At 42.7% G+C, this 12,468-nt stretch overlaps 1 protein-coding gene across 1 annotated transcript; it reads left to right on the top strand.

Annotated features, from left to right (window-relative positions):
• The first annotated feature begins 763 nt into the window (after positions 1 to 763).
• Positions 764 to 10,737, top strand: mrpl37 (mitochondrial ribosomal protein L37). The gene is made up of 8 exons (XM_047367221.1): positions 764 to 1,326; positions 1,764 to 1,947; positions 4,997 to 5,112; positions 5,763 to 5,951; positions 6,042 to 6,196; positions 6,288 to 6,419; positions 10,137 to 10,211; positions 10,451 to 10,737. The coding sequence occupies exons 1-8, from the start codon at positions 945 to 947 to the stop codon at positions 10,526 to 10,528; spliced, it is 1,311 nt and encodes a 436-aa protein (XP_047223177.1). The 5' UTR covers positions 764 to 944; the 3' UTR covers positions 10,529 to 10,737.
• The last annotated feature ends 1,731 nt before the right edge of the window (positions 10,738 to 12,468 follow it).

The following is a 12,468-nucleotide window of genomic DNA, read 5'->3' as shown; positions in this document are numbered from 1 at the left end:
GTTGTACTCTCACAGTTATTTTCCTTTAGAACCTCTGGAAATCATTGTGCAAAGAAGGATTCTTCATAAAATGAACAACATTATGGAGAACCCAGAGCACCCTTTTCATGATACTGTTGTACAACTGAATGTTTTCAGTCAGAGGCTTCTTCAGATCTGCTGTTACACCACTACAGGAGATCCTTCCTGACCACAGCCATCAGCATCTACAACGGCTACAACTACATTTAATTTCCCTTTGGGGGAAAAAAAAATTGAATTTTGTTGACTGCATGGTACCAACTGCAGTTGGTAGCACTCTTGCCTTGCAGCAAGAAGGTCCTGCGTTTGACTCCTGGCCAGGGGGTCTTTCTGCATGGAGTTTGCATGTTCTCCCTGTGCATGTGTGGGCTCTTACCGGGTACTCTGGCTTCCTCCCACAGTCCAAAAACATGACTTTTATTTGATTGGTCTCTCTAAAATTGCCCTTAGGTGTGAATGAGTGTGTGCATGGTTATTTATGTGTTGCCCTGCGATGGACTGGCAACCTGTCCGGGGTGTACCCCGCCTCCCGCCCATTGCTGGAGACTGCTGGAGAGAGGGACCAGCTTCCCCGCGACCCACTATTGAATAAGCGGTAGAAAATGACTGACTGACAATCTAGATGTTAACCCATGATGAACCACACTCCATACCAGTTGGTGGCGGTAATGCACATCTTACACTTTTTGCCAATTGCCAATAAACAGAAGAAGAAAAATGAAGTTCTGTGGAGAAGGGGTTCTGGTTCTGTCTCACGCTCCAATCCTGTAGGGAGCGCTAAACGCTCCTTTCACCAACAAGTGATCACGAAGAAACGCCATCATGGCGTCCTCCTGTAGCAATTTGATCTACCAGTGAAGGCCGCAGTTACCAAAAAATCTTAATCCTCAGAACGTAGGAAGAAGTTGGACCGCAGCTGTAACATGTTTCCAGAAGCTACACGGTCTTTAAAAGCGGCAGTTCCTTTATTTCCTCCAAATGTTTTCCTGAATGCTTCCAAACTGTCCGCACATGGAGGACCAAGCAGCCTTCAGATCCGGAGGAACCTCAGGGTCAGCCACCGTTTGGCAGCCAAGGTAGCCCCTCCGAAGAAACCCAGGGAGAAGGTGGAAATCCCCGGGCTGGAGGTGGTGACCTACGGAGACAGGATGCACTATGTGCCTGGTCTGGCTAAGCCCGTGTATCCTCCATGGGAGAGGAGCTACAAGGACCCGAGGTACTACAGGTCTCCCCCCGCTCAGGAGATGCCGCTGTATAAAAACAAACAGTGCTATGTGTTCAACCAGAGGACAAGCGTGCTGGAAGGTAGGCTGCTGTAGCTGGGGTACCTTAAAAACACGCTGTGGATGTGTGAACAGTCTTCTCTGTGATGCAAGGCTTCATCATTATGGAGCTGAGCTGGATTTATGAATGTGGGGTTTTGTTTTGTGATCAGGAAAATCTATCAGAACATCCCACTGTCACTCTGTTAATAAAAAATAACAGGACGCTTTAACAGGTTCAACGCTACTATATAACATGAATTTCATTTGCATCTGCTTGATTAAAGACCTTTTAAATATAGAAGTGGAACTGTGTGTGTAATGTGGAAACATTCATGTTTCATGTCAGACAACAATTTGAAAATGTGAAAATAAGTGAGGTTTTATACTGCTCCTAACATCCAGACGAGCATCAAGGCTGACATGTCATCAGATTATTCCAACAAAGCTGCTTCCATTTAATGTGCGTCTTTGTTTCAGGTGTCCGCCAGGCTGCGTGGTTGACCAAAACCTACGTGATCCCTGGTCTGCCACCTCACCTCATCGCACTGGGGGCAACACCTGAAAACCAGCTGCCGAACCAGGATGAGCGCGTGCAGAACGCCATCAAACATGCCCGGTTCTGGGACACAACGGAGCAACGGCCAAGAAAGGAGAAGTACAGGTAGGCTCACTTATTAAAGTGGTTGACTTACTGAATATAATAATATTAATAATTTTATTTATAAAGAGCTTTCAATCAAAGTGCTGTACAGGTAGATTAAAAACAGACATTAAAAAACAAATTGTTAATAAAAATAACAAAAAATGAAAACTGTACAAAATAACTCACGAACGATATCAAAGGGAAAACAAGTGGGTCTTTAGCTTTTTAAAAACATCCACAGAGCATACCTGTCTTACATCCACTGTTGCAAAGTTTAGCTGGACATTAGAAGCAGGCAGAGGACTGAGCGACAAAGACCGAATCCTCTGGAAACCTACAGAAAACCCTTCTGGACCATCAAGGATTAATCCACCTTATCCTGTTCTGTGTCTGTGAGGGATGAGTGGCACAAAAATAAAAAGATTGATACAAACTAAACATGATGTAAAGTGGTAACATGAGAGTGGACTAGGAACCTTCAGTATTTCTATTAACAGAAGAAAAGAAATGACCACTCTCAGCACTCCACACTTACAGGGGTTGGACAATGAAACTGAAACACCTGTCATTTTAGTGTGGGAGGTTTCATGGCTAAATTGGACCAGCCTGGTAGCCAGTCTTCAGTGATTGCACATTGCACCAGTAAGAGCAGAGTGTGAAGGTTCAATTAGCAGGGTAAGAGCACAGTTTTGCTCAAAATATTGAAATGCACACAACATTATGGGTGACATACCAGAGTTCAAAAGAGGACAAATCGTTGGTGCACGTCTTGCTGGCGCATCTGTGACCAAGACAGCAAGTCTTTGTGATGTATCAAGAGCCACGGTATCCAGGGTAATGTCAGCATACCACCACGAAGGACGAACCACATCCAACAGGATTAACTGTGGACACAAGAGGAAGCTGTCTGAAAGGGATGTTCGGGTGCTAACCCGGATTGTATCCAAAAAACATAAAACCATGGCTGCCCAAATCACGGCAGAATTAAATGTGCACCTCAACTCTCCTGTTTCCACCAGAACTGTCCGTCGGGAGCTCCACAGGGTCAATATACACGGCCGGGCTGCTATAGCCAAACCTTTGGTCACTCATGCCAATGCCAAACATCGGTTTCAATGGTGCAAGGAGTGCAAATCTTGGGCTGTGGACAATGTGAAACATGTATTGTTCTCTGATGAGTCCACCTTTACTGTTTTCCCCACATCCGGGAGAGTTATGGTATGGAGAAGCCCCAAAGAAGCGTACCACCCAGACTGTTGCATGCCCAGAGTGAAGCATGGGGGTGGATCAGTGATGGTTCGGGCTGCCATATCATGGCATTCCCTTGGTCCAATACTTGTGCTAGATGGGCACGTCACTCCCAAGGACTACCGAACCATTCTTGAGGACCATGTGTATCCAATGGTTCAAACATTGTATCCTGAAGGCGGTGCTGTGTATCAGGATGACAATGCACCAATACACACAGCAAGACTGGTGAAAGATTGGTTTGATGAACATGAAAGTGAAGTTGAACATCTCCCATGGCCTGCACAGTCACCAGATCTAAATATTATTGAGCCACTTTGGGGTGTTTTGGAGGAGCGAGTCAGGAAATGTTTTCCTCCACCAGTATCACGTAGTGACCTGGCCACTATCCTGCAAGAAGAATGGCTTAAAATCCCTCTGACCACTGTGCAGGACTTGTATATGTCATTCCCAAGACGAATTGACGCTGTATTGGCCACAAAAGGAGGCCCTACACCATACTAATAAATTATTGTGATCTAAAACCAGGTGTTTCAGTTTCATTGTCCATTGTGCACCGATTATTACTCGCAAAAGTCTGTTTATACACCATAAAATAGTTGAAATCATCTCACATTCACAGTGTAACAGGTCAAATCAGTCCAGAAGTATCACCTAAAGGGTGAATGTTGACCCCTGATTAGATGGGTAGAGATGCACTAATCAGGCATTTACTGGCTGATACAAATTTTTGTTTTGTAATGTAACAAGGAGCAAACAGAAGCGATGCGAGGTTCTAGTTTGGAATCCATGAAAAAATGAAGAGGTTATAAAATTATTCCTGTTTATGAATCAAATATTACGTCTCTAAACCTCTTTTCATTATACGTACCTGAAAATAAAGTGCATTATGGACTTGCTGTTTGTTGTTGCATATACTAAGTCTATTTGATACATTTAGTGAACATAGAATAATTGTTTTGTCAGTCTTTGAGCTGCCGATCAGTGGTCAGAGCTGGCTGGTTTTGATCCAAGAAGGATTTGGGCTTTATTAAAATGACTTGTACTGCCACTATTTCTACCTTAATTTGGAAACCATTATTCAGACTCAGCCCTTTAGTCTCTATCTGGGCTGTAGCGTGATTGTATCCTGTCAATTATAAATACACTTTTAAAAACCGAATTTAAGTCCTTATAATTAGCAGCATACCAACTTAATAACAAAGGTTTAGGATAAGAAAGTTTTTCTTCAGAAAGAAATCTGCCCTACATACTTCATAAAATAATAGACATCAGGTGATAACTAATAAGAACCAACTTTCCCCTGGCACTGCAACACAAACAAACATTAACTTGTGGCTCACTGAATAATAAGGAAGTCTTGAGACCTTGTGTGGGACATGCAAGCTGATTAACACAGACCTTTAATCTGATCTGTGGACCCAAGCCATTCGTACACATCTGTAGTATATTGGAAGTATGTGAACTGATGTAGTAAAACAAAAATAACTGAAAGCTGAAGCTTCAGATTGTTTTGTAAAATGTAGTGTTGCTTGCTGTTTCATTTAATTTTATTCCCCTATCAATGCCAGAAGATAAAACTAAATGAATAAAACCTAGATACACTGTTTAAGCTGCAGCCTTAAACTCCTAGCAACCCACACTGACTTGGGTGTGATTTGTAGGCTCTTGTCATTCTCTCCAACTCTTGTGTTTTTCCCCTGCAGAAAAGTTCCCTGCACGTTCCTTCACGCATGGAATTCAATACAGAGTCTACTGTATTTTTCACAGATCCTTTCAGCATGCCCAAACCATTTCTCATTGTGTGTTTATTCTGTAGCAACACTCTGCTCCTCAACCTGCTCCATCTCTGTGGAACGCTGCAGCCCACTCACCCAGCCACTGGAAGGAGGATCCTTGCAGATAACTATTCATTAGCAGCTACTTGGAAAAGAGGTATTTAGTGGCATTTAGCTGGCTGTCTGTTTGTAAAAAGAGCTTTAATATGAAAAGTTAACTCAACTGAGGAAGCCATCGCTTCCACTATCACCACAAGCTTGCTCACATGGAGAATCATTAGATTTCAACCAGTTGGAACTATAATCTGAATTAGACTGCATTGTATTGCAGCTAGGATTGAATGTAATGTTACTGGAGTGTATTGGATTGATTAGATGATATATTTCTGGATAACTGGATCAGTTTATCTTCCAGACTGCTTTGGGATGATGCTTGTTACATTACATTAAAATATATATAAACTGAATTGAGTGGAATGAAATCACAGACTGTTGTGTTCGAACTTCTTCCACTGTCAGGCTCTCTCCAACTCAGTCGTTGTGTCCTTGGGGCAAGACACTTCACCCGCCTTGCCAGCTGATGGTGGTCAGAGGGCCCAGTGGCACTGATTGTATGTCAGTCTGCCCCAGAGCAGCTGTGGCTACAGTGTAGCTCACTACTATCAGTGTGTGAATGTGTGTATGAATGGGTGGATGACTGTATGGACTGTATGGTGGATGATTGTAGTGTAAAGCGCTTTGGGGCCTTGGACTAGATAAAGCACTATACATGTGCTTGTCATTTACCATTTTCTGTTTGCCTATTAGGTGAGGACCTGTTCCAGATCAGAGGTCAGAATGGTTTGCTGCACTGCAGTATTGATCCTCTTCCACAGGTCTGCAGGAAAAAGGAAGTGTTGGAGACATCAGATCAGGTCCTGGAAAGCTTTTATCCCGTTTCACCCACTATCGACCTGCAACAAGTTAATGTGTACAAAGAGGAAATGAACTGCACAGGTGAGTTATCTCTAGGTTTCCATGAGATGACCCTCAGCTGGATCCGTGTTGTATGGCCCACCTCAAATTGCCTCTCTCCCATTGGCTCAGGTTTTAGGGGAAACTACCCTTACCCTCATGCCCACACACTTTACTTCCTGGAGACGGCTGATCCTAACTGTAAGCTCCGCCCAGAGCAATTCAGAGCCAAGATGATCATGTTCACCTTTGGGAATGCTTTGGCACGTGCACACAAACTATATGGGGTAAGAAGCTCACATTACTACGAGCAAAACTGTCAGAACTCTCTTTGTTTTACATTAGTCCTAATAATCAGTTTTACACGTTATGTGTCAGACTCAGCCCCAGAGTCTGTTAGAGCGTCCTGTAACTGTACAGGCAGTCGGGACCAACGGCAGAATTTTCCAGTTTCTGGTTTTCCAGCTCAACACCACAGAGCTCTCTGGAGATGACGGCATCAAGAATCAGGTCAGTTAAATCTTCTCTGGAGTTCTCATTCCCAGACAAAGTGTGAAAATGTAAAATCCTGCAAATTTGAAGGTGCTGTGTTTCAGGACAAATTCAATTAAGTTTTATTTTTATAGCACAATCGTCATGTCATTTCAAGGCACTTCACAAAGTCAGTTCGATCGAATCATACAGATTTCAAGTCAGGTACATGCATTCCAATTAATCCTAACAATCGAACAATGCGGTAAGGTTCAGTTTATTATTCAAATATATTATATATATATATATATATTCAGTTTAAATTCAATTCAAAAATACTTTATTAATCCCAAAGGGAAATTAAATGTTGTTGTAGCTTATTATGTAGGTTTTATGTATATGTGTGTGTGCGTTGTTATGTTAATTTTTATTTACGCACTTATACTAACCATAACCAGAGAGTTTGAAATTTAAATATCATGAAACCTTAAAATGAACTTTTATTTGAAAAACCAACACCGCCGGCTCCTTCCTGCCTGCGAAGCGGCTACAGTTGTTCGTAGAGGCACAGACATTAATATGTCGATGCCTCTTTCACCGGGTTGGCTCGCCACTGAGACGCCACAATGTCTCCACCATATTGCTGGAGGAAAGGCTGTGATGTAACCTAATAAACATAAAGGGATGTTATTTCATAAAACACATTTAAACAGAGATTTATGTTAATGCCTCACCTTATTTATTCACACACACTTATGTCTGTAAGTACGACGGAGAATCAGGGCCAGGCTAAGATATGTATATATTTTTTTGAAATTACAAGAATAAAGTCAGAATCTTTAGGAGAACTCTTACAAAAAAGTGTAGATCTCCATGATTTGATTTGAACACCTAAACGGTTCGAACAATTCCATGCTGCACATGTAAGAAGCATTTTGAACAACTCCAATTTTCTGTTCCATTCCGCTAGTAATCTAGCGCCGCAAAAACAAGACCAAAATGGCAAAAACAGTTTATATAATAATATAATAATACTATTCAAATCATGCAGTGTGGTTCTGTCCTGATGGAGCTAAAAGCAGCACAGCTCTAACATAAGCAGAAGGCACGATGCTACTGCTATCAGAACAATGACCAGGACGTCGCATAAACGCACAATAAATTCACGTTTAAAATAATGTCTGCTGTCATTTTAGCTTTATTTGTAGCTTAATGCTTTGCTGTGACGGTTGTTTCCATAGACATAAGGAACTGACTCTTTAATCAGATGAAGTCTTTTAGCAAATCCTTCTTGACACTGGCGGCGGTTGATGAAGGCACTCGTCCTTGAAGTGCTTCGTGCAAACAAAGAGGAATTTCCCCGCTAATGTGGGAACATTTCCATGAAAAGTAAAATCTAACCATTCACTTTTAAGAGGTTCTGATGCTGGGGGACGGTATAATGAATTGTGTGGGTTAATACACCCAACAACCGAACCGAACTTATCCTCTTTCAGTGTAGGCTTACTTGAGATTGGACTACAAAATCACTGAGAAATAAATATGTCGGATACGTGAAATTGATCAGCCGGAAGTGAATCATACCCCCTTCATTTAAGTACACATGCTATACAGGATACGGGGTGCATCAAAAGTGAAATATTCTTCATAGACATGATGGGACTGGATGTTCTATTTCATCCCTACTGACTGCCAGAGGGCGGTGCTGAAAGCACTGAATGTTCCCTTCACACATGCGCAGTTCGAGTAATTATACCGACAGAGTCACACCTGTGACACACCGGATGACCACAGAAGGCTATACAGGTCCTTCTCAAAATATTAGCATATTGTGATAAAGTTAATTATTTTCCATAATGTCATGATGAAAATTTAACATTCATATATTTTAGATTCATTGCACACTAACTGAAATATTTCAGGTCTTTTATTGTCTTAATACAGATGATTTTGGCATACAGCTCATGAAAACCCAAAATTCCTATCTCACAAAATTAGCATATTTCATCCGACCAATAAAAGAAAAGTGTTTTTAATACAAAAAACGTCAACCTTCAAATAATCGTGTACAGTTATGCACTCAATACTTGGTCGGGAATCCTTTGGCAGAAATGACTGCTTCAATGCGGCGTGGCATGGAGGCAATCAGCCTGTGGCACTGCTGAGGTCTTATGGAGGCCCAGGATGCTTCGATAGCGGCCTTTAGCTCATCCAGAGTGTTGGGTCTTGAGTCTCTCAACGTTCTCTTCACAATATCCCACAGATTCTCTATGGGGTTCAGGTCAGGAGAGTTGGCAGGCCAATTGAGCACAGTGATACCATGGTCAGTAAACCATTTACCAGTGGTTTTGGCACTGTGAGCAGGTGCCAGGTCGTGCTGAAAAATGAAATCTTCATCTCCATAAAGCTTTTCAGCAGATGGAAGCATGAAGTGCTCCAAAATCTCCTGATAGCTAGCTGCATTGACCCTGCCCTTGATAAAACACAGTGGACCAACACCAGCAGCTGACACGGCAACCAGACCATCACTGACTGTGGGTACTTGACACTGGACTTCTGGCATTTCCTTCTCCCCAGTCTTCCTCCAGACTCTGGCACCTTGATTTCCGAATGACATGCAGAATTTGCTTTCATCCGAAAAAAGTACTTTGGACCACTGAGCAACAGTCCAGTGCTGCTTCTCTGTAGCCCAAGTCAGGCGCTTCTGCCGCTGTTTCTGGTTCAAAAGTGGCTTGACCTGGGGAATGCGGCACCTGTAGCCCATTTCCTGCACACGCCTGTGCACGGTGGCTCTGGATGTTTCTACTCCAGACTCAGTCCACTGCTTCCGCAGGTCCCCCAAGGTCTGGAATCGGCCCTTCTCCACAATCTTCCTCAGGGTCCGGTCACCTCTTCTCGTTGTGCAGCGTTTTCTGCCACACTTTTTCCTTCCCACAGACTTCCCACTGAGGTGCCTTGATACAGCACTCTGGGAACAGCCTATTCGTTCAGAAATTTCTTTCTGTGTCTTACCCTCTTGCTTGAGGGTGTCAATAGTGGCCTTCTGGACAGCAGTCAGGTCAGCAGTCTTACCCATGATTGGGGTTTTGAGTGATGAACCAGGCTGGGAGTTTTAAAGGCCTCAGGAATCTTTTGCAGGTGTTTAGAGTTAACTCGTTGATTCAGATGATTAGGTTCATAGCTCGTTTAGAGACCATTTTAATGATATGCTAATTTTGTGAGATAGGAATTTTGGGTTTTCATGAGCTGTATGCCAAAATCATCCGTATTAAGACAATAAAAGACCTGAAATATTTCAGTTAGTGTGCAATGAATCTAAAATTTATGAATGTTAAATTTTCATCATGACATTATGGAAAATAAAATAAAGGACCTGTATATGCCTACGTCATCAGAGGCTCTGTTCCTAGAATCTTCTCACGGAAGCAAGTATTCTGAGTGACAGAGAATCTCTGGCGGTCATCCGGGATTCATAGAACCGTAGTTACATACGTAACTTTCGTTCCACAAACTGCCCTTCATTTTCTTCACATTCTCTCAGAAGAACCAGTGTGCTGAGGTTTCCTTTAGGAAATCAAATACAAAGTCACATATTGGATGGAGAATGTCACTAGTTGATCACGTTCACCTTCCATTCATCCTTTTTTTTTTTCTGCATGTTTTCATTTGATAATGAACCCGCAGGAATCAGCTGCTGTCAGGCCTATTCTTTATCTTCAGGTGAACATTTTTTCTCTGTGCTTTTGTCCACTGCAGGTTTGGTTGGATGAAGACGTTGAGCTTTATGATTTTGCAAAGGTCCGACCCCTCTTCAAGAAAAAAGAAGTAAAGGTAGGACAATGTCCCATCACTGAAGAGTATAAAAATGTCTTTTTAGGGTTTCTTCAGCCTACAGCTCTCAGTGCCTGTACTCAGCATGTGTCAAATAATCGTTTCCATATACCTGGTTTTACTACACAAGAAGCTGCTGTGTTTTGGCTTTGCTGACCTGTATTTGTACTGTGTGTAGATCATACATCAGGAAGGTAGTGAACACTGATGGTGACAGATGGCTCTTTGTTTCTCTTCAGGTACCAGCTGGTCTGGCAGGATACAAACCTGAAACATTCAGCAAATTCCTGGCCCTGTACCTGCATGGAGCTGTTTAAGACTGCCGCTTACCTTGTTCATTTGAATATGTTTGCATATGGACACATTATTAGCAGTGAGTCACTGCTTGTCAGGTATAGGATGGAGATTCAAAGCGAGAGCATTCCGCTCGTTCAGCAGTGACACGTTGACTGTGATGAACAGAAACGTCCCATTTTCTGCCTTCATCTGTAACCTCTAAGAGCTCAATAAATTAAATCGAGTTTAATATGGCTTCTTGTGTTGTGTTGAAATGAAGGAGAACCGACTCCTCCTAAAAAGTAAGGAGTTGGCTCCATTATTATAATTATTACCAAGGGGCACAGCAGTAACAGATTCAGGTTATGGTGCGTAACCAGCTGAAAACAGACATGAGATGATGCTGTAAAAAATTAATTATTAAAAATTTAGAATGGTGGCAAACTTTAGACTTATAAAAACTGAGTCAAAATGCATGGAATACTGCAGTAGTTTTGGAAAACCTAAATCCACCTTTACTGCTTCTAAGAAGGTAGGTTTGCTGATCTGGAGCCTTTTGGTTTGTGTTAACACGATGTGTCCAGTTCAGACAAAGACTCAACAAGTGTGGCCTTTTATGGAAGATTGCCAGAAGAAACCCCCTTCGCTCTAAAAGGAGTTGTGGCAGCACAGCTTACAGAGTTGTGTCTGGATGAGCTACAAGACTTTTGGAACAGTGTCTTGAGACTTAATATTACCAATTGTGCTAAACACAGTAAATCAGAACATGCCTCCCAACATTGACAGTCAACCATGGTGGTGGAAGTATGATGATGTGTTTGTTTGGCTTCAAGCTCTGCTGCTCATACAGGTATTCTATAGTCAAATGTGAGGCTCAGGCTGAAAAATATAAGAAAATGACATAGGGACTGTCTCCTACCCAGAACGAAGGGGACCACCTCCTGGGTCCGGGGACTGGTTGCCCCTCTGGTGTATCAGTACCTGGACCTGGAAGTATAAAGTATGTAACGGGAGTGTGAGGGAGTGTATTGTTGTGTCTTCACGTTGGGTGTGTGACGGTGTGAGTACTTTAATGTGTATGCATGAGGGTGGGAACGTGTGATTGACTGTGTGCGTCTGTGTCAGGTTGGGTCCTGGACTGCTTCCTCTCCTTGATCAGTTTAGGTCTCCTCGCCACATTCCCTGCTGGTGGCTGGTGTCTCTGCCTGCTGGTGTACAGGTCCTTCTCAAAATATTAGCATATTGTGATAAAGTTAATTATTTTCCATAATGTAATGATGAAAATTTAACATTCATATATTTTAGATTCATTGCACACTAACTGAAATATTTCAGGTCTTTTATTGTCTTAATACGGATGATTTTGGCATACAGCTCATGAAAACCCAAAATTCCTATCTCACAAAATTAGCATATCATTAAAAGGGTCTCTAAACGAGCTATGAACCTAATCATCTGAATCAACGAGTTAACTCTAAACACCTGCAAAAGATTCCTGAGGCCTTTAAAACTCCCAGCCTGGTTCATCACTCAAAACCCCAATCATGGGTAAGACTGCCGACCTGACTGCTGTCCAGAAGGCCACTATTGACACCCTCAAGCAAGAGGGTAAGACACAGAAAGAAATTTCTGAATGAATAGGCTGTTCCCAGAGTGCTGTATCAAGGCACCTCAGTGGGAAGGAAAAAGTGTGGCAGAAAACGATGCACAACGAGAAGGTGACCGGACCCTGAGGAAGATTGTGGAGAAGGGCCGATTCCAGACCTTGGGGGACCTGCGGAAGCAGTGGACTGAGTCTGGAGTAGAAACATCCAGAGCCACCGTGCACAGGCGTGTGCAGGAAATGGACTACAGGTGCCGCATTCCCCAGGTCAAGCCACTTTTGTACCAGAAACAGCGGCAGAAGCGCCTGACCTGGGGCTACAGAGAAGCAGCACTGGACTGTTGCTCAGTGGTCCAAAGTACTTTTTTCGGATGAAAG

The sequence above is a fragment of the Girardinichthys multiradiatus genome, chromosome 6 (assembly GCF_021462225.1).
Source record: "Girardinichthys multiradiatus isolate DD_20200921_A chromosome 6, DD_fGirMul_XY1, whole genome shotgun sequence".
NCBI lineage: Eukaryota > Metazoa > Chordata > Actinopteri > Cyprinodontiformes > Goodeidae > Girardinichthys > Girardinichthys multiradiatus.
Note: the sequence above shows the minus strand (reverse complement) of the source record. Positions and strands in the feature narration are given on the sequence as shown.

What these genes read in the sequence shown, in the direction of transcription:
- mrpl37 (XM_047367221.1), top strand. Translation starts at nt 945, where the DNA reads ATGTTTCCAGAAGCTACACGGTCTTTAAAAGCGGCAGTTCCTTTATTT. An exon ending in AGCAGCTACTTGGAAAAGAG is followed by an intron (nt 5,113 to 5,762) that starts GTATTTAGTGGC and finishes TTTGCCTATTAG; the next exon opens with GTGAGGACCTGTTCCAGATC. An exon ending in AGAGGAAATGAACTGCACAG is followed by an intron (nt 5,952 to 6,041) that starts GTGAGTTATCTC and finishes CCATTGGCTCAG; the next exon opens with GTTTTAGGGGAAACTACCCT.